Source organism: Rattus rattus, chromosome 17, assembly GCF_011064425.1.
Source record: "Rattus rattus isolate New Zealand chromosome 17, Rrattus_CSIRO_v1, whole genome shotgun sequence".
Lineage (NCBI taxonomy): Eukaryota > Metazoa > Chordata > Mammalia > Rodentia > Muridae > Rattus > Rattus rattus.
The window spans coordinates 44611134-44633403 of record NC_046170.1 but is presented as its reverse complement, the minus strand read 5'-3'; the positions used below and the strand labels follow the sequence as shown (position 1 = coordinate 44633403).

Sequence of the window (22270 nt, the reverse complement as noted above, 5' to 3'; positions counted from 1 at the left end):
ACCCTGGTGACCACGCAGCTGGTACGAATTTAATAATTAACAGCTATGTAGCTGTGCCCACATGCTCTGTAAAAATGTAATAATGACAAAGATGTCACGTTATTTCTAGCTATCGTAATAATAGGACAGGTGAGCTTGACAAAAAGAAAAACCAAGAATAAAAAATAAAAGGAGAAAAACCGTGTTCCTCACTCTCTGATGAGGAAAGCAGGAAGTGCAGTGGTCACAATCGGCTAGTGAGGGGAGGAGATGGGAGTATAGCACCCGTTCTCAGCCTCCAGCTCTGGGTTGCAGCATCAGAAGGAAGCCTGGCTGAAGCGAGGGTCTCTCCCAGGCTCCCCCAACCCTGTATTCACATGTGTTTGTGATCTTGTACAAATGTGTACACACAATGCTACTCCTGCACCAAGTCAGTTGGAGAGGTACACAGTGCAGTCTTCCTCCTCAGAGTGAGGGACATTCAAGGAAGCAGATCCAAGGTTCAGGACTGAGACAGTCACCCAGAATCCTCCAGGAAGAGTCCTGTACTGGCTGGTGTCAGTTTGACAGAAGCTGAAGTTATCACAGAGAAAGGAGCTCCAGTTGAGGAAATGCCTCCATGAGACCCAGCTGTAAGGCATTTTCTCAGCTAGTGATGAAGGGGGTGGACCCATTGTGGGTGGTGCTGTTCCTGGGCTGGTGGTCCTGGGTTCTATAAGAGAGCAAGCTGAGCAAGCCAGGGGAAGCAAGCCAGTAAGTACCATCCCTCCATGGCCTCTGCATCAGCTCCTGCTTCCTGACCTGCTTGAGTTCCAGTTCTGACTTCCTTTGGTGATGAACAGCAATGTGGAAGTGTAAGCTGAGTAAACCCATTCCTCCCCAACTTGCTTCTTGGTCACAATATTTGTGCAGGAATAGAAACCCTGACTGAGACAAGTCCGACAGGCAGAGGGTTGGGGGTGGATGGCTTCACTGTTTCCGAGGATGAACAGCCATTAGTGACTGCAACGGGATTCATGGGAGATTGGAGGATTGAGTAAAGTTCTGCTGTGTGGGCGGCTGGTGCTGGTGCTGACCAGTTAGAGGTCGGCACTGGTAAGGCTGGATCACAGAGGCTTTGAGGGTCACACAGACAGTGAGGTTCATCCTGAAAGCCCAGGAGCCAATGCTTCCTGCAGGGTCCTAACTGCTTTGGGAGAAATGGGTGGGGCACAAGAGTGGAGTCAGAGAAGACAGCAAGGCGAGAGGCTGCTGTGATATTGAGCAGAGGAAGCCTTTGGGCTGGCGACTGGGGGCTGATGACTTGGAAAGGTGACTGAGAATGACAGAAATAACAGAGGTGACCAAAGCTAGCAATCCATGAGTTAGAGGGCAGGGGAATGATGATCTGAGGTGTTCATGAGGTAGCTGGAGATTGAAACCATGAGACAGGGGATCTGGAAAGAGAGGAGGAGGAGGCACGAGGACAGGGATAATGTGTTTAGCAGTGTCCCTTTTTAAAGATGGTGGGTCTGGGAAGATAGCATGGGGGATAAAGTGCTCACTGCATGAGGATGGAGATCAGACTTCAAATCCCAGAACCCACACAAAAGGCGGGCGGGCTGACAGGGCCACCTGTAATCCCAGCGCTCAGGAGACAAAGATAGGGCAATCCCTAGGGGATCCTGCTGGCTAGACTAACAAAAATCAGTGAGATCAAGGTTCAGCAAGAGACCACATCTCTATAACATAGAGAGCAATTGAGGAGGACACTCAGTGTTAACTTTGGGCCTCTGTATGCACACACACACACACACACACACACACACACACACACATATACACACACACTTGTACACATGCGCACACACATATGCATACACATGCACATGCATACACACATGCACATGCATACATGCACACATACTTGTACACGTGTGCACACATGTACATATACACATGCATGTGCATACACACATGCACACATCATATGAAAATGCATATATACATGCACACATGTACACTAAATAAAATTTAGTGTCTTTGGCGGGGTTTTCTAGAGGAACGGAACCAGAAGAACCATGTACTGTAAGAGGGAATTAGATCGGCTTACACACTAGGTGCTGGCTAATCCAACCATGCTGCCTGCATGCTGCAGGGGAAGAGAACACAGTCCCAGCTCAGCCCACAAAGCTGGCACCTCAGCAGTGTCAAGCCAGAGCTAGAAGCCTGGAAGCTCCCTGGAGAGCTGTGGATATTGAGTCCACGTCAAAAGGCCAAAGAAGCTAGAGCCAACGTCATCAGAATACGCACAGAAAGCTGGGGAAAGCACACGAGTCTGGTCCTCAGCCTTCTCTCTCCTCCTGATCACTGTCCCAACTGTCAATCACCTCTGGAAACCCCCCCACAGGCCCCTAGTATGTTTCACCAGCCCAAGACATCTCTTAATTCAGTCAAGTTGACAAGCACGACTAACCATCACTAATAACAAATTTAACTTAATAATTTAACCAAAAATAAGTTAACAAAGGGAAGGATGAAACCGCAGTACCTCTGCATGGGTAAAAAGAAGAATTTAATAAATGTATTATTGACCACAAGAAGCCTGGAATCAGCACACTACAGAGAGATAGGGCTGGGGAGGAGTCCTCAGAGGACTGGGATTTGTGCAAAGTGAACCTGGTTCGTGTATCTGAGGCACTGGAAAGGGTGCAGGATCCTGCAGAGGTGGGGATGTCAAGGTGAGGATACAAAGGAGAGACAAGATCTCAGAAGCAACAAGGATGGTCAATGACACCAGGGTGGAGAAAGGACAGAGCCATGAGTCGAGGTGCTGACAGAGGAGCAAGAGCTTAACAGAGAGAAAGCCATTGCTGACCTGCAGGGGTGTGGGGAACGGCAGAAGTAGGGGCCAATTAGAGTGGAATTGAAAAACCAGACATGGGTGCCTCCCATGCAGAAAACAGAGCAAGAAGGCCAATAAAACTAATGCTCACATTAGTGTAGCAGCAATACTCCCTGTGCTTGGTAAACTGAGGCAGGGGGATTGTAAATTCAAGGCCAGCTTGGGCTTGTGGCTCTGTCTCAAAAGAAGGAGAAGGAGTAGGAGGAGGGAGAGGAGGAGGGAGAGGAGGAGGAGGAGGAGGAGGAGGAGGAGGAGGAGGAGCAGCAGGAGGAGGAGGAGAAAGAAGTAGAAGGAGGAAGAGAAGAGGGAGAAGAAGAAGAGAAGGAAGAGGAGGAGAAGGAGAAGGAGAAGGAGAAGGAAAAGGAGAGAAGGAGAAGGAGGAGGAAAGGAGAATGGAGAAGGAGAAGGAGAAGAAGAGGAGGAGGAGGAGGAGGAGCAGCAGCAGCAGGAGGAGGAGAAGAAGAAGTAGAAGGAGGAAGAGAAGAGGGAGAAGAAGAAGGAGAAGGAAGAGGAGGAGAAGGAGAAGGAGAAGGAAGAAAAGGAGAAGAGGAAGAGGAGAAAGAGAAGGAGGAGGAGAAGGAGAATGAAGAGAAGGAGAAGGAGAAGAAGAAGAGGAGGAGGAGGAGGAGGAGGAGGAGGAGAGTTACTTAGGAAACACTTAGTAACTATCATGCATGTGTTTGTGATGCAAGAACTTGATACACTGGAAGAGCATCCAGGATCTAGGATGAGGAACAGCCCAAGGAGAAGAGACAGCTAGGAAGACCTCCATGTGAAGCAAGAAGGAGAGTCTGAGAGGACACCTCCCATTGGATAAGATAACAGAAGTGTGGAGATGGGGCTCCTCCCTGTGAGAGGACAGTGCCAGAGTTTACTCAACATGCATGCACCTCTACAGAAGGACACAGTGAAACCCCATGCTCCATCACATGCTATCCCTAAAACAGAAAGTTGGCTTCCTCATCAAGACAGGTTCCAGGGAGACACAAACGTAAACCCAATGTACAACGTCATGGGCACCTAGCGGGAATGGGCCGTGCAATCCTGTGAATCCTGAGGTGAATTGGCAGTGGAAAGCAAAGTGTAGATGCTGGGACTGCACCCATGCCTACCTACGTAGATAGTCTACCTAAATCCTGATTGCGCTTACAACATCAAAAAAACACCTATTCCCTCTGGGCGGAAGACCACTGTGTTTGTCCTCTACCTGCGCGTGTCCAGTCTTTCCCGTCACTTTGCTGGGCTTCCTTCGCAAAGAGCAGGACCCAACTAGACCGCCCTCTAAGTTGGTTCACCTTCTCCAACACCCAAAGAACTCCTCCCAGGAAGAGTCACCCCAGGGCCTCCCAGCTCTTGACTGCACAGCAGTGGGGAAGAGGAAGCCAAGCGCAGGCTGTGGTGGCCTCTACGGGTACTCACCTTTGGGGGGCTCCATGCAAGGCCGCGTGTGTCTGTGTCGCCAGGTACCCCAAGAAGCTGCGAAGGGCTGGTTGCTGTGAGGGCAGAGCCCAGGGCAGGCGGCCTTTCTCCTGTTCCAGGTCTTCCAATCTCTGTCTCAGTGTCTCTGCTGGAAACCCCAAGAGGTAAAAGCAAGAGAAAGAAACTCAGCAAGATAATCCCACATCTCTTCTCAAAAGCCCAGCTTCGTCTGAGTCACTCCAGGCTGAAGGCTGTTTCCCTGGCCTGTCGGTTTTTCCTCCGGAGCTCCAGAGACATTTCCATCACCTCCTTCTCCCAGCTGACCGGGCCGTAGTCTACCAGCCTCTCTGGTCATGACTGTACCCCACACACAGAAAGGACGACTGGTGTCTTTTAATCATCATGATCATTTGGAAGAAAATTGTCAAGTGTGGAGGATTCTAAAAGAGCAGGTTACTGATTGGCTGGTCGGTTGGTTGGCTGGTTTTCCTTGTCGTCCAGGATAAGCTGGAACTCTCTGAGAAGCTAAGAATAACATTGTACTTCCAGTCCCCCTGCCTCTATCCCCCATGTTCTAGAATTGTAGGCTTGGGCCACCATATTCAGTTTATGCAGTACTGGGGATCAAACCCAGGGCTTCAAGCACTCTAGGGACTGAACTACCTCCCTAGAACTATAGGACACACTTTGGAGAAATCAATACTCAAAAGTCAACTCTTCTTTTAATAGCACAAAATGTTAAATTAAAAGAAATAAATAAAAACTGCTTATCAAGTTGTAGCCAATCACAGGCCTTGAAAGCACAGAGCAGTGTTAACAGTCCCCATGCCAGAGGTGACTGGACCCACTCTGTCACACAGTAGGCCCTATGGTTGTTCTAATGCCCTCGGGTCATCTTGGACAACTTATAAGTATTGATCACTATAAAGCCACTTAAAAAAATAAGATGCAGATATCGGAATCTGTTCTAGTGAGAATTTACTTTCATAATCAAATCCTAAAATAAATAAAATTTATTTCCTTTAAAGTCATCTTTGAGCCAGGAGTGGTGGTTTACCACACTTAGGAGACTGAGGCAGGAGAGGCTAGGGGGCTGGAGAGATGGCTCAGCAGTTAAGAGTGCTGACTGCTCTTCCAGAGGTCCTGAGTTCAAATCCTAGCAACCACATGGTGGCTCACAACCACTTGTAGTGGGATCCAACACCCTCTTCTGGTGTGTCTGAAGACAGCTGCAGTGTGTTCATATAAATAAAATAAATAAACGTTTTTAAAAATAGAGTAGCCTAGGGTATATAGCAAGAGCCTTTTTCAAAAACTAATAAAATAGATAAAGTTATATTTTAAGAAAAGTGAAGACTGATCTAAACTCCCATCTTTGGGTCACCAAGACCGCACAGCAGATAAAGGAGCTTGCCACCAAGCCTGAAAGCCAAAGTTCAACCCCCAGAGCCCATGCGGTGGAAGAAGAGAAGCAACTCCCACATGTTATATGTGCAAAATAAATTAAATAACAGGGTCAGACATAATGGGACAGAGGTAAGCAGATCTCTGTGACTGTGAGAACCACCTAATCTAACATAGGAAGTTTCAGGCCAGCCAAAGCTATGTAGTGAAACCCGTCTCTAAACATATGAGTGATTGGATAAATGAATGAGTGGTGTAAATCCTTCAAGGCTCACATCCTGGCGTCCTTGCCAGGTGCTGCTCAGCGACCTTGAATCTCTCTACTGGATTGTTGCAGAAAGATAAGATCTCAGGCAGTCAGCATTGGCCATTTTTACTGTGACCTGCTCCAGTGTCCTGTGCATGTGCTGTGACATGATAAGAACACTCTACAGGCTTTCTCTAGGTCAGTGTAGTTCCCAAGTTGCCCCTGCATATCCTGAGGGCCCTACAGACTATTCCCACGGAGTTCATACTACATTAATAGCTCCTAGAGGCTCAGCCCTGTGATTCAAGCCTTTCTTTACAGATCAATTTAACACTAGTCACAATGTAGCAGATACAACCCTTCTCCCTCCGTGGTAGTCACAACGTAGCAGCTACAGCCCTTCTCCCTCCGTGGTAGTCACAATGTAGCAGCTACAGCACTTCTCCCACCTGGTGCTCAGCCAGCACAGGTGCCCAGGTGTCGGGTAGTCAGTGAACCCCCAGGAGTCTGGAGAAGTCCCCATCAATAAGTGACTTTCCCATAAAGTCACCTGAATTCAATGTCCAGACACTGCACAGAGAATAGAATTAACTGCGTGTCTTATTGCTGTGACAAGATGCTAGACAAAGTAAGGTAAGGAGGCGTGGGTCTATTTGGACTCACAGAGCCTGTACAGTCTGTGGTGATGGGGAGGAAGGGTGGCAGGAGCTTGGGATCACATTGCATCCACAGTCAGGAAGCAGAGAGAGATAAATGTTCTCTTTCCCCTTCTAATTCATACAAAATCCCTGAGCTAGGGGTGGTGCCTCCCCCATCCAGGGTAGGTCTTGCCTCCTCGGTTAAACCACTCTGGGAAAACCCTCATAGACACGCCCCGAATCTCCTCCCCTGGTGAGTCTAAATCCAGTCCACAAAGGAAACTAGCCAACACAGGAATTTGCCCAGGACCTGTCCTACTGGCCTAAGGGTATCAAAAAGTGGATCCCAGGACCAAGTCCCAAATAACTGGACTCTGTTGACACATCCTTCTTCAGGACTGCCTGCCAGAGCTAATCGGACGTTGTTTTCCAAGCAGTTAGTGACACATCCCTTTCAATACGGGTGTTCATCAGACACACCCACTCAGTTCTCTTAGTCCAGGCTGGGCAGGGTCTCCCAGACTCTACTGAGATAATCCCAGTCTTTATCAGCACCTGAAGGTCATGTGTCTTTTTTTTCTCCCTCAATAACTTATATGTTGTCCCATAAAATTAAAACTTTGATGGAATTCAGTAAAAAATGTTAAGTTACATGCTCGTAAAATGGCGCGATCATTAAGGCGGTTATAATGAGGTTCACCATGCAGGGGCCAGGAGAAAACCTGAGTTGAACTCTGAGCTTTGCCAGACACTGTCTGACCTTCAAATTATTTAGCCTTTCTAAGCTCTAGTTTCCTGGTTTGTTTTTAAAAAAAAGACATTAATAATAATCCCTGCATTGTGGCCCTCGGGCTTAGCCAACGTAATCTAAACAAAGCATCGAGCTTTGTGCCTGCAATTTAGTTAATGTTAACGGACTGGCTATTATCAGTAGCCTTGACGTGCACTGCCTTGAGAGGCTCATGCTGTGTTAAAAAAAAAAAAAGAAGAAGAAGAAAGAAAAAGAAAAACCCAGCCTGGCTTCCCTTGGTCCTCTGCTATATTTCAAACTTTCCCGGGGTCTTGGATGGTCCCTAAAAGGTTAATCCAGCAAAGCAGTTACAGTGGAGAAGAAAACAAAGGAACAAACGGTGACCAGAGCAGGAGAGGCCCCATCAGCCTAGCTCTGTGCTCCTACTCTGGAGATCATGGCCACCTGAAGTTCTCTTTCAGGTTTAGCAAAGGGAATCTGGACACTCAGCTGTGACATCAAAGCCTTGGTCGCTCTCTCAACCTCTCAGGTACCTGGGGTTCTAACTCTGCAGTGGCCACTAGGTACAGGGGCTGCAACTTCCCGGCCAGCATCGTCCTCACTTGGCACTCCACGACCCAATTTTATACACTGGTATCTCACTGGTTCCCCGGGTTACGCCCCCTTACACTGATGGGCTGTATCAAGCAGAAGCCCTGAGTGGCTCTCACCTTGAATTTTGGGGCACTCATAGTGAGCAAACCAAGGAGACATGGGATGAGGGGAGAGGGGCAGCAGAACTGCCTACACCATTGGAAGAAATCTGGTGCTGCCTCAAGGAACATGGAGCCATGGGGGGCTTTGAGCAGAGGCGAGCCATGCCAGCAGCTAGTGCTCCACCACCCCAGCCTGCTGCTCTGTTGGGAATGTCTATAAATGGGCAGAAGCTGGGACAACCAGGTCCCTGCTGCACTCAAGTCAAACTCTGAGGTGACCAGGAAGCGGTGGTGACAGAATGGTTCTCTGGCAGAGAGAGACAGGAAAGCGTCACCCTCTCCACTGATAACCTGCAGCTCCCTCTTGGACAGTCCTTGCCTGCATTCCTGAGATGCTGGCCAAGGTCAGCCTGCCCTGCACAGAGAGGATCACAGGCTAAACCCACACACAACCAGATCCCCCCACCAGCCACAGCACCTCGCCTCTCCTAGCTGTAAGCCCCAGTGTCCAGAGGAAGAGAAACAATGTCACTTGTACCTGTCACCTGCAAGGCTCAGAGACCAAGTACCTCTGGTTAAGGGAGTCTTGGAGGCTCCCAGCCTGTTCATCCACACTACGTCCCTGCCACTAACAACCACATGAGTAGTAGAGTTTAGAGTCTCCAGAACCCACATAAATGCCCAGTGGGCACTGCAGGCCACCTGGAATTCTAGAATGTGGGAAGCAGAGATAGGGGGTCCCCAAAACGAGCTGACTGGCTAGACTTGCTGTATGGTTGAGCTCTGGGTCCCACTGAGAGACCTTGCCTCAATGAATAAGGTGACAAGCAATAGAAAAAGATTCCCTATATCAACCAAGGGTCTCCAAAGGCATGAGCATATTCATCCCTGCACACACATGCAAACATGCATGCACACACACACACACACACACACATACACACAGGCAAAAACACACACACACACATACACACACACATACACACATGCACACACATGCAAATATGAGCAATAGAGGAAGACTCCCTATATCAACCTGGGTCTCCACATGCATGAGCATACTCAGCCCTGCACACACATGCAAACATGCACACACACACACACACAGGCAAAAAAACACACACACACACTCCCAGGCACACACACATGCATACACACATGCACACACATGCACAAACATGCAAATATGAGCAATAGAGGAAGACTCCCTATATCAACCTGGGTCTCCACATGCATGAGCATACTCATCTTTGCACACACAAACATCTGCCCACACACATGCAAACATTTATACACACTACATGTATGTATGTATGTATGTATGTATGGATGGATGGATGGATGGATGGATGGATATATATATGAGTGAATGAATGAATAAATGAAAAAAGTGTCTGAAGCCATGTTGGCTGCTGTCCTGCCTCACAAGGTCTTGGGTGTTTTCCCAGTAGGGCCTTTCTTCAAAGCCTTCCTTGTGCTCAGCCTGTGTGTTTGCACCCCAGTCACACCCTCATACTTCCTCCATTTCCATGTCTTCTGCCTCCAGGAGACAGGGCTGCCCGGCCAGGGTCCTGAGAGCCCTCCTGTCATTCCTACACAGTGCTGACGCTGCCATTCCTGCAGCTGCAGGTGCATCAAGGGCATCAGAACACAGCCCGGCGTTGCCCTGGGCACTCTCATACACCCTGTTACAGAGCACAGCTCCCGAGGGGCGTAAGTGGTGCACACCTGTAGTTACAGCAGTAGGAGGCTGAGGAAGGAGGGTTTCTGTGCGTCTGGGCTAGCTTGGGGTATGTAGTCGTGGGAGGGAAGGAGTGGAAAGGACTTGTGTTGTCCTGGTCAGTTAGCAACCAGGCAAGACTCCTGCGTGATTGCCGACTCTTTAAAGCATCCGTTCCAGCATTTTCAGCTACAATTGGGCAATCTGAGCAGGCCCAGAGGCATGTCCAGTCGCCACTTCAGTCTTTCACATATATGGTTTGACACTGTTTTTTTTTTTTTCTTTTTCTGTTTCTAAGACAGGGTCTCTCGACAGAGCTCCGAGCGGTCTGGAACTCATTAGTAGCCTCAGACAAGTGGCCCACCTCCCTCTGCGCTCTGAGGGCTGGGGTCAAAGGCAGGTGCCACCGTGCCCAGTGTGACTTTTCCTTTTCAATTATGATCTTAACCTGAGCATGTTCAGGAATGACCCTCCGGCATGTGATGTGTACAGATCCCCCCTGCTAAATAAGCCCCCCACGAGTCCTTTGTTTGGGGAGACCATTGCCTTGGAAATGAGTTTGTCATCTTCCCTCTGTCCCCTCCCTCCTCCCGGCTGTGCTGACTTTGGTTTTGTGTTTGCGACATGGGAAGCCCCTGCATCCGGTTACAGAACCCCTCGAAGGCGCAAACCTGCTGTAGATACAGAGATAGCCACGGATGGACACGCGCATACATTGCTGTGTCTCTTCTGCCTGTTCCATTCCGAGGGCCTGAAGAGCTGCCAGCCCGGGAGCAGTGAGTGCACCAGGCCCAGATCTGCCTTGCAAGGATCATCCTCCAGGAAGGAAGCTGGGCCCCCAGGCTGAGGCAGCAGCAGGATGAAACAAATCTAGATTATCTTATACCAAATCATTAGAAAGCACTGGAAGACTGAGGCTGTGTCGATAGAACACAGGGGGGCCAGCCACCTGAAGACACTCAAAGGTCAGGCAATTTGAGCATCAGAACTAATGACAATGGTGGCCCTCTTCATCCCCTTACAGCAAACTGGGGCCTGAGCACGGTGCTGACAGAAAGCTTTGTGGTGATAGGAAGCAGGGAAGAGGCTCAAAGGTGAGCAGGGATACAGTTCCCAGGGACTGTACGGTAAGATTCTGAGATGGATCATTACCAAAAGAAACAATAGCTCTGAGGTGGTGTTGCCTAAAACCACAGCTCGTGGGCGTCGACGGTGGACAGCCAGGGTGGGACAGGGCAGGCATAGGTTCCGGCAGGCCCCTTCCAGAGGAAGTAGAAGCATCAGATGCACCTGTGTTACCCGATCATCTCGAGTTCTTCACACCTCCAAATGTCCAGGGTCACAGCTGCAGGCAGTTTCATTGCTAAAGGGAGGGAGGAGGGAGAGGGGGAAGGGAAGAGGGAGGAGGAGGGGAGGAGGGGAGTCACTGGCATTGGGAGTGAGACAGGACCTAAGCCTATGACACAGACTCTTCTCCAGGGACCCGAATCCCTTCCTCAAGGGCAGCAGAACTAAGCCTAAGTTGACTTCGTGACTTGGAGGCTACAGAGCAGAGACCTGGGGACTTATCCTTGTTCAGAGACACAGATCTTGGCCCTGGAGGGCAAACGAGGCGTCATGGTTCTAGAGCGCCATCAAGTGGCCACATAAAGATTTACAAGGACGTGTGTGTCCAGTCCTAGCCACAGAACGAGGGGCAAATGTGAGCACAACCTGTGACTTCCCTGGACACGGAGAAGGATTTCAAAGTAAGTCATTTTCACTATAGCGAGTTAAGCCGGCATCCTGCCGAGCCTTCCTGAAGTCTGCTTTCCCCGCCCCCTCCTCTTTAGTGGAGCTTGCTTCCCTCGTGTGATGGTTTGAATGGGCACGGCCCCCATAGGCTCATAGGTTTGAATGCTCTATCACTAGGGAGTGGCACTACTTGACAGGGATTAGGGGGGTGTGGCCTTGTTAGAGGAGATGTGTCACTGGGAGTGGGCTTTGGGTTTCAAATGCTCAAGTCAGGTCCGGAGTCTCTCTCTTCCAGCTCCATCTGGATGTAGAACTCTCAGCTCCTTCTCCAGCACTGTCTTCCTGCTTCCCACCACGCTGGTAACGGGCTAAACCTCTGAAACTGTAAGCCAACCCCAGTCCAAATGTTCTCCTTTGTAGGAGCTGCCTTGGCCACGGTGTCTCTTCACAGCCACAGAACAATGGCTGAGACACCTTGACTCTTTCTCTGTGTTGTTTGGAACTCTCTGTCGACGCGGTAAATGTGAATTCCGGTGTTAGCTCTAGGCTAGCATAATAAGGAAGACGCTGCACACGCAGATGCCAAACAAATGCAGTTGGCCGATGATTTAACAGGAATGGTGCAATTAAAAAAGAGAGAAAGAGAGAGAAATACTGTTTGCACTTTGTAAATAGAGACGAACAGCAAAAACAAATGAACAAATTCAAAATTCACCAATAAAAGGCGTCAGCAAGCAGTGAGAAAAATCAGACATTAAAGAATACCCTCTGATTGACAAAATCGGTCCCAGTGGACCTCATGACAGAAATGCCAGCTGTCACCTCACTCTGGCTTGGAGCAAGAGAATGTGTTGGGTCACTGGGTTGTTAGTAGTCAAGCGTCTTATGGCTGTTAATTTTATAATCAGTTAATTTTCTCGTTGCTGCAACAAAACACCTGACTCCCACAAAAGGGGTTTATTTTAGCTCATTGGTTATGGTGGCAGGACTTTGAGGCAGCTGGTCACCCTGCACCCACAGTTGAGGAGCAGCTGGTCACACAGCGTCCACGGCCAGGAGTCATGTGGCATCCACGGTCAGGAGTCACGTGGCATCCATGGCCAGGAGTCACGTGGCGTCCACGGCCAGGAGTCACGTGACATCCACGGCCAGGAGTCACGTGGCATCCACGGCCAGGAGTCAAGTGGCATCCACGGCCCGGAGTCACGTGGCATCCACAGTCCAGAAGCAAAGAGAGACAAACGCTAACCCTCAGCCTGCTTTCTCCTTTTTAGTGAAGTCCCGGTGCCCAGCCTGTGAAATGGTGCTGCCCATATTGAAAGCCACAGGTCTTCCCTTCTCAGACCTTCCTGGAAACGCCCTCATAGAAACACCCAGAAGTACATCTCCTTGGTGATTCTAGATCCCATTGACAAGAAAGATTAGCCTTCATATGCAAACATAAATCTATTCACGTGTAACGAGGGTCATCTGCTACTCTTAGCCCATCAGTACTAACGGCCGGTTTCACTGCTGCGCCACAAAAACACGGGGAAGGACAACACGCGAACGGCCGAGCACACGTGTAAGCATTTATGAAGCAGAAAGACATCGTGCTAAGTAGATTGGATCCCGGTTCTGTATCTGCCCATGGGATGACAGAGTACGCGGTACGAGCAATATTCTTAGAGACAGGTGACCAGTCTGCACCCGATGGGGCCTCGCTGGCTGCAGCCATCAACATCCTCGAGAGTCATTTTTCATCGCGTTTTACATAATAGCCAGGAAACGCAATTCCTCGAGAGCTGCATATTCTAACCCTCATTAGCATACAAATCCCACGTAGACAGCCATTTTGCAAGGATTAGACTGTAATAAGATGTATTTCCGACCATCTCAAGCATAACGCAGACAGTCTTTGACACTTCAGAATATTGCAGTTTGTTGGGGTCATTTTCATAAAGATCAGCTGCCACCAGGGCACATTAAGCATTTCTGAGCATCGAACGCACGCAAGGTCGTGTACGTGTTATTTCTGAACTCCACAACCTGTGCGGTGGGATCACAAATGTAGAAAGCAGGTTTCGGAACTCGAATGATTTGCTTGAGGTGTCAAAGTGAGTGTCCAGCAAAGGTGGGTTTGAACCTTGGTCCTTTCACGTGTCAGCCCCTACAGACTTTGCCCACAAACTCCTGTGGAGTCACCCTGTTCCCCCACCCCCATCACACAGGGCTCTCATCTCCCTGATCCTGTGTCTGGGCCCCTCATGACAGTCAGATCTAGGGGGCTGCGTGGTAACCGCCTGCTTCCTGGATCTAGCTCAGGGCCAGGCACACACTAGGCACTGTGTGAGTACTGCATAAACACATGAATCGGGGTGTCTGTTTGAACAAGAGATAGGAAAACAGCCACCCTGCTATAAGCAGGGCACTGTGTGGTGTGTAACAATTAACCCTTAAGGTAACCCCCGAAGCAGGTGTGTGAGCCCCAAAGCAGGTGTGCGCATCCTGCTTTGCAAATAAAAGACCGCAGCTTGAGGAACGTTTTGAAACATTTTCCTAATTAGTTACACAGTTTCCAGGTTCAAAAATAAAGTCAAGGAGGGTCCCATCTCCAGCTCAGCTCATCACCATCTTTCTCCAGAAAGATTGGTGCCCCACCCCCACCCCCACCCTACCCCGCTCCCTCCTTAGCCAAGTCTTGAACTCCCCAGTCTGAAAGTTACGTGCCAATACCCACCATTCTGACGGCTCATTTCCTACTCTGCCTTTTTCTCACACAAAGGGCTGCCGGGCCAAAGTCAGTAAACAAAGCCCTGAAAGCAAAAACAGCCTCCGATCCAGTTCTAGGGGCACAGCAAAGGCAGCTCTTGCGTTCCCACACGTATTGGAGAGCAATTAGGAAAGCGGTGTGGAAGCGGTTCTATACTACAAGACGGAAACAGGATGCAAGACTGTAGATCGGTGTTCTCTGTACTTGGTAATTACAACTATGCGGTTTTTTGGTTTTATTTTTAACCTGAGCAGAATTAAGAGCTCAGAAGTGACTGAGATGATAGGCGATTTTATCTCAATTTCTCCACTCACAAAATCAGCTGTAAAATCCCAAGCCGCTTCGTATTTCAGGAAGTTATTAACTCACTGGCTTCTTCTTCTAGTCTTCGATCTCTGCACAAACGTGGAGATCTGGTTTCCTCACATTCTCAATGCTAAGCAGCTTAGAGGAAGCCTGGCTCCCCCGGGTCAGAGATCCCTCCAGTGAGCAGCGAGGGGGGATATCTGGAAATGTATTCTTCAAAGCTCACGGCACGAAGTAGTGGCCTGGGAAATCGTCTTGACACAGTGAGAAGGGGCGGCCGGGCTCCAGAGAGGATAAAGAAGCTGGGGAACACCAGCGCTCATTCAGCTGAGACACTTGCTTACTCAGCACGCCGCCCGTTGCCTCGCTCTTGACACACGGTCATTGATTTGCTCTGACACATTTCAGCAGAATGTGTGTTTTGAAGCATCTGTTCTTCCTGCCCCCCCAAAATTATCATGCAAAACAATTACACAGTGAGTGACCAAGATAGTAACAGTAAGAAACTTCCAGGTACATACCCTCGGGTATGTCATAACTTAGTAGGCTGTGTGCATGTGTGTGTGTGCATATATGTGTACACATGTGCATGCATGTGTACATGTGTGCATGTGTTTGAATGTATGTGTGCATGCATATGTGAATGTCTGTGTGCTTGTGCTCATGTGTGTGTGCATGTGTGTGCATGCATGTGCATGCATGTGTGTGCATGTGTATAGTGTGCATGTGTGTGTGCATGTGCATGCATGTGTGTGTGCCTATGTGCATGTGTGAGTGTGTGCAGGTGTACAGTGTGCATGTGTGCCTGTGTGTGCATGCGGGCCTCTGTGTGCATGTGTGTGTGTGCACATGCATGCTGGCAACACACCTTGAAAATGCTATGGCAATTCATAGCCACATCAGAAAACACAGGAATCAGTCTGGCCATGAGCTTCTGGGAAAGGGCTTCACTGAGCCACCCTGAAGCCCTCCTCACTTCTAGACTTCAAATAAAAGACAAGGTTCTGTTCAAACCTAGCCTGGTCTACATAGTAAGTTCCAGGGTAGTCACAGCTTTATAGAGAGATCCTGTCTCAAAAAAAAAAAAAAATTCGTACACTAAATACCAATCACCAAGAGTGCTAGGGAGGTAACTGACTAGGAAGCTCTATTTTGGCTATAATTTATTAAGCCCTCAGGTTTTCAAAATTACAAAAATGTGTCTCTGAAGAATGGCTATTCCAATGCTGCAAAAGTCAGTCACCTGCATAGGTGGTCAGGGTCAAGCTCCGGGTTGGAGTAGAGCCATCTCTGCTGACAACGGCTCAGTGACAGAAGAATGGGATGGCTTTATCCACTGCTTCCTCAGTGTTGAGGCCATTATCACTCCTGCACCTCATTTCTCTCTCATCATCACCAGCACTGCCACAACCACAACCACAAACACCACCTCCACTACAACATCAGCACCACCCCCTCCATCACCATCACCATCACCATCACCATCACCATCACCATCACCATCACCATCACCTCTACCACCATCAGCACCACCCCCTCCATCACCTCTACCACCATCAGCACCATTGCAACATCAGCACCACCACCTCTATCACCATCACCATCACCTCTACCACCATCAGCACCATTGCAACATCAGCACCACCCCCTCCATCACCATCTCCCTCACCATCACCATCACCATCACCATCACCATCACCTCTACCACCATCAGCACCATTGCAACATCAGCACCACCCCCTCCATCACCATCTCCATCTCCATCACCATCACCATCACCATCACCATCACCATCACTATCACCATCACCATCACCATCACCTCTACCACCATCAGCACCATTGCAATCCCCATCACTCACATCTGTCTCCACTGCTACCATCCATCCTGTACCCACTGCTGATTCCTGGGAGGAAAGTATGAAACTCTCTGCCTATATCCGTCCATATTTATGTCTGTCTATATTTGGTAATACATACAGTTGAAAGACCTTGCCAGAGAGATGGGAACATTCTTTGGATAATTTCAGACAAAATGTTACTTGCCGATACAATGTAACGAGCCACAAAGGCCACGTGGCACCTTACTAACGGAGATGTCTCCACACAGAGACCTAAGTTAATGGCGGCTGTATTTATGAGCTCCCTAAATACCAGAGGTGGGTTGCGAAGAAGTAGATGTGAGCTTTGGAAAGCTCACAGGGGGAAAGTCCACGGATGCTCTCCAGTGGCTGGTTACAGTCATTAGTCAAGTCTGCTCGCATTGTCTTACCTCTCTAGGGGTGAGGCTCACCTCATGGAGCCTCAAGTCAGTCTGCCCTAGAGAGTCCTTGCGACTGAAGTGGCAGAGTGGACGCAATGGCTCATCAGGGCTCAGAGGCATTCATAAGATAGAATTATAAATCCACAGAGGCCATTTAATGTAAGATACTATCTTGATTGTATCTTGATCAGAATTTTGCTTTGCCTTCGGCTCTTCAACAGTGATTCATGACCTGCCTAGGGATATGAGGTAACTGCCTTGTCCTAGGTCATGGGTGCACACCATCAGTGGATCTATGGCCGTTGCCATGAAGTAGGGCAGGAGGTATGAAACTTAGTCAAAAGACCCTGTCCTTTACCATTGTTGGTTATCACTGATTACGATGTTAACTAGCTGGTTAGGTTTTTTGTTTTTGTTTTTGTTTTTGTTTTTGTTTTTTAAGATAGGGAGGGTCTCGCTCTACAGCCCAGCTAGCCTAAGATTTCCTGATCTCCTGAACTCCTCCTGAACTCAGGATCTCCTGCCTCAGACTTGAAAGTGCCTAGAGCTTTCTACCTCCACTAAAATTAGGCCAAATTTAATAGGTGACCCTAAGAAAGTAGTTTGTGGGAAAACCAAATAGACTACCTTATCTGGTGATACCTCTAAGTTTATGCAAGTGGAAACTTCCAGAAAAAGCTTTCAGTGAACAAACTTTTATGTTTCTCACAGCTCTCTGCTTGCACAAAATTTGCCAACCTCGATATGGTAATAAAAGCAAAGCAAGTTTTGGGGGTTGATATTGTTTTATAATTGGGTTCCAGAAATGTCCTTCTAAGGTCTCCCCTAATCCTTAAAACTCCATGGCGAACATTCAAAACACACCCAAACCCAGAGAAGGACTCCTTTTCTAAGCTACATATGCAAAATCCATTCACAAACCTGTAAAATGGAAGCCTGGCATGGTGCCTTACCTCTGTAATCCCAGCACTCACAATGCTGAGGCAGGAGGATTACTAAATTCTGAGGTCCACCTAGGCTACTTGATGAGATAGTGTATCAAACACACATACACATACACACACACACACACACACACACACACATACACACACATACACACACACACACACACACACAGACACACACACACACACACACACACACACACACACACACACACACACACACAGACACACACACACACACACACACACACACACACACACACACACACACACACACACACACACACACACATACACGCACAGACTATGTCAGCATGGAAGGGAAACTCCTATCTAAAATGTAATGACAGATCTTCCTCCACGATAAATGTCGGTCATTACTGACACACTAAACCTGTGGCCATAGGCACAGTACCCTGTGGTGGGCGCAGACCCACTCTGAGCAACAGAGAGTGTGTGCTGGTTCCCAACAAATGAAAGATACAACATACAAATTCCTTTGTGGAGTGAAAATGGCCTCTAGCCGGTAACACGGTTTTGGGAAATTGCAGAGCCTTTTAGATGTGGGGCCAAGCTGGAGGAAATGGGTCACTGGAGAGGAGGCCAACCTTTGTTCCTTAGTGTGTAAGGATTTGAGTCAGAAGCGCACACACACACACACACACACACACACACACACACATACACACACACACACACACACACACACACACACACACACACACACACACACACACACATCACACACATCTCACACACACACACACACACACACACATATACACACACATACACACACACACATACACACATACATCACACACACACGCACACACACACACACACACACACACACACACACACACACACACACACACACACACACCACACACCAATGCCATGGAGTAGCTACCGCAATGTGAGCCTATGATAGACTACTGTTCCCTCAGGCTGAGAGCCAAACGAAGGCCTGCCTTACGTCACTTTGTCAGGGATTCGGTCACAGCAAGGAGAAAAGCAACCAAGGCAGTTACTTCATGAAATCACCCAGTAGAATCCTCAGCGCCACCTCACAGACCGAGGGCAGAAGCTCCCCTGGCCCTGGGGCTATTTTTGGAATAAACCAAAGGCCTCCTCAGGATCTCCCCCCACGGACTTCGGTTGCGCTGGTTTTCCTATTAAACCGAGCATGCCATCCAATTAGTCCCTAGGATTAGACTTTTCATGAGCAATCTGCTGCACGGGTGTTTTCTTAAGAAATTAGCGGACGCATCTGGTCCTCGGTGCTTGAAAACCACAGGCACGTTCGTCCTCTGAATGGCCGGTCCTTGCAGCCTGTAATCTCTCCGACTTTGCTGCCTTTTCTAGAGTGGCTTTTAGCATATTCACCTCACCCAACTCAAGATGTTAGGGTGTGCTGTTCAGCAACCACCATCATTGTTTTTAAAGTGTGATGTGGGCCACTTCGGTGTGGCTCTCCCTTCCTGGGATGGAGAAGGGAGCATGCCCACGTTCTGCTCTGTGCCGAGCTGACTCTCCAAGTGGCATGGCGGCATGAACAGCTCAGATTCTTCGAATAGCTTAAAGAGATGTAGGGACAACAGCACGGTCAAAACAAAACAAAACAAAACAAAAACCTTAGAGGACTAAATTATTTCCACAGCCTGAGCCTTTCCAATTACGATGAAATCTAATCAGATGAAATCTAAGACATGCTAGAATATTACTTCCTAGAAATAACACAGAAGGAAGCTTTCTTTGGGCCGAGGTGCAGTAATGCAAGTCAAACGCTGACCTTCATTGCCGGACAGATAGCAGAAATCACAGGACAGCAGCCAACAGTGAGAAAGACTACGGCCCTCAATTCATCATGCTGTGATCCTGAACTACGCTGGCTCTAACACGTCCTCTGTAAACAGCCAGAAGAAGCCAACGGACAAAGAAAAACCCACCCAGCTCCCTGGCGCCATGCCAGTTGGAAAAATTAACCTAATTACAAAGGTAGGAATGTTTTCCGAGGGGAAAATGTCGTTGCATGAGAAAGTAACTGCAAGAACTCTGAAGGTCCTTTCTTGAACCCGCTGGATCCCCTCAAGTGGCCCCCTAGGGCAAGAAGATGCATTTCATGGCCATCAAGCCCGGGATGCGTGTGTTACAAGAACAGAGCTGTGAGAGTCCTGAACTGTGAGGACAGACAGCGGACAGGCCTCTGACTGGTGTCAGCTCATGCCTAGACCAAGAGGAACAGCCAGCAGGCACTTCCGGGACCAGACCTCAGATGGAGCTTACGAGGGTGCATTTCCTCCACCTCTGCCGAGTCCTCTAGTGTGAGAAGAAAATCAAAACTAAAGGCGATTCTTCTCCTGGAACAAGAGACCCAGAGCTGAGTCCTAGGCCAGCCAGCTGACTTCACAGGCTGGGTGATTTCTCCTCCCTAAGCTCCACATGCTTGGCTTACATGTGGGACTATTAACATTGAGCCCTCCTTGTGCCATCCGACTACTGAAGTGGTAGCCCCAAAAGAGGCCTGTGGATGCTTTTTAAAACCCTAGGTATAAGACTTGTAGCCAAAGACACTGTTTTAATGGGCCTGTGTCTTGGTCCAGATTAATTCCCCTCGGTGGCACTGTGGTTTTGATTTATTTAGGGTCACTATTGCTGTCATGACCAAAGCAAGGTGGGAAGGAAAGGCGTACACTTCCACATCTCTGTCCATCACCGGAGGACGTCAGGACAGGAACGCAAACAGGGCAGCAACCTGGAGGCCGGAGCAGATGGGGAGACCATGGGCGAGTGCTGCTTACTGGCTTGCTTAGTCCACAAGAGGCTGGATGCCTCAAATGGTCCTCAGTACACGATAGAATCCCAGCGAGGTAGGCTCTAAGGCCGGTGAAGGAAGGCACTTGCAAGCAAAGCAAGGGCGAGCAGGCAGACAGCAGGAGCTTCCTTCTACCGAGCCCTTAAACAGGCTTCCGGCAGAAGGCATGGCTCAGGCTAGAGGTAAATTTCCCGAACGCAAATGGTCTGGATTAAAGCTAGGTCTTCCTACTTCAAAGATCCAGATTATTAGTGGATCTTCCTATTTCAGATTAAGCAATTTTTTTTTAATTAGGGACACTCACAGGTATGTCCTCCATTTGGGGGATTTAATCCCAGACAAAGTCAAGTTGACAACCAAGAATAGCCATGCAGGTTTGATTATGAGGTATCCCTCACGGGCTTCTGTCTGAAACACTCTATTACCAGCTGGGGGAGCTATTCCAAGGCAGCGCTAGGAATCTGAGGAGACATAGCTAGAGGAAATAGCTCACAGAGGGCGGTCTTTATGAATACCTCATCTCTAGCCGCTCCCTGCCTCACTTGCAGCCCCCACTGCCCTGGTGTACTGTACAAGCAAACCACCAAGGGCTGAGACCTTCAGAAGCCATGAGCCGAAACGAATCCTGTCTCCCTCAAGTTGTTTCTGTTGGGTTCTGTGGTCCTAGAAACAAAAGCTAACTGACAGAATGGAGCCTCTGACATGAGGCACACCCGAAGGACCGTCCCGTAGGGAGGGGTTGACGATGGCCTTGCCCGGTGCTTTCACTTCTCCTAAGTAAGATGTATGCTCACTCTTATCGATGCCCACCTCTTTCAGGCCACACAGGTACACACAGGTAGCACGGGTCTCGGTTCTAGGCCACCTGGAAGTCACAAAGCCCCGAAAGGAAGAGTGGGACACGTGGATAACTAAATTCTGTCATGCACGTGAGCACAATGTCAGTAACAGAAACTAGGGGGTGGTGACAAGCATGCAGTACAACTAAGGCGCTGGCACCAGGTACAGCAAGCGTGTCACCATGTACAGGGGTCCTTCGGGGGAGAAGACAGAGCCTACTCAGCTTCCTCTCTCTAGAGGAAGAAGGGACGGAAGGACAAAGGCAGAGCTCTTATGGTTACAAAAGTCACCCGCCAAGGATGAGAGAGAGGCGAGAGAAGTCTCTTATGTGAGGGACAGTGTCTAGGGGCACCATGACACCACTGATGGGACAAAATCACCAGACCAAGTTGTGTCGTAAACCAGAATGAGTCAGTATTTCTCAAGGTTTGCTCTGGGTGGACCATCAGAGAGGTCTGTTTGAATAAGTGTTAGCGTAGCCCATGGGGCCATAAGTAACGGCTCACACTTAGCTGGGCCAGATACAGGCTGGTAAGACGAGTCAGCCATGGCCAATGTGTCCGACCCCATCACACACGGGGAAGGCTGTTAGCAGCCTACAGACCTGGACCGGCTGGTGAACTGCTACCTGCCCAGGGTTCACGGTGAGCATGTACTGTCACCGGCAGAGACAGGGCCTTAGTTATGTTCCTGAAGGACCCGGGGTATAGCTCTCACCGGTTTCTTCTGTTGTACTGAGACAGGGTTCCTCTGCACAGCCCAGACTATCCCTGAACACTGAATTCCCCTGCATCAACTCTAAGAGCCGGGGCTGTCCATGTGATGTTAGTAGCGACTGTCAGTTTGACAGGACGCAGAACCCCTTGAGGACACG

The 22270-nt window shown here is 49.0% G+C and overlaps 1 protein-coding gene across 1 annotated transcript in view; it reads right to left on the bottom strand.

Moving 5' to 3' along the window:
- Window positions 1-22270, bottom strand: part of Disc1 (DISC1 scaffold protein) — a 203678-nt gene that overhangs the window by 134536 nt on the left and 46872 nt on the right. The window contains exon 4 of the mRNA XM_032887977.1: window positions 4283-4430. Coding sequence (XP_032743868.1) covers window positions 4283-4430 — 148 coding nt within the window. The remainder of the gene's footprint in view (window positions 1-4282; window positions 4431-22270) is intronic.